We start from the raw sequence: 313 nt of genomic DNA on the forward strand, positions 1-313 counted from the left end.
AGCTTCTGTGGATTTCCCAGCTTCTCAACCAGTGGGACTTGTGGCTCCAGCTGCTGCCAGCCAAGCTGCTGTGAGACCAGCTGCTGCCAGCCAAGTTGCTGCCAGGCCAGCTCCTGTGGAACTGGCTGTGGCATTGGTGGTGGCATCAGCTATGGCCAGGAAGGCAGCGGTGGAGCTGTGAGCACCCGTATCAGGTGGTGCCGCCCAGACTGCCGTGCGGAGGGCACCTACCTGCCCCCCTGCTGCGTGGTGAGCTGCACACCCCCATCCTGCTGCCAGCTGCACCACGCCGAGGCCTCCTGCTGCCGCCCGT

The 313-nt window shown here is 65.2% G+C and overlaps 1 protein-coding gene across 1 annotated transcript; it reads left to right on the plus strand.

Moving 5' to 3' along the window:
• Nucleotides 1–6: 6 nt before the first annotated feature.
• Nucleotides 7–311, plus strand: LOC105522330 (keratin-associated protein 1-3; the record flags this gene model as incomplete). Its single annotated transcript, XM_011956822.1, has 1 exon — nt 7–311. A coding segment is annotated over one exon (305 nt), but the record flags the coding sequence as incomplete, so codon positions are not given.
• Nucleotides 312–313: the final 2 nt, after the last annotated feature.

Source organism: Colobus angolensis, unplaced genomic scaffold (genome assembly GCF_000951035.1).
Source record: "Colobus angolensis palliatus isolate OR3802 unplaced genomic scaffold, Cang.pa_1.0 Scaffold4244, whole genome shotgun sequence".
Lineage (NCBI taxonomy): Eukaryota > Metazoa > Chordata > Mammalia > Primates > Cercopithecidae > Colobus > Colobus angolensis.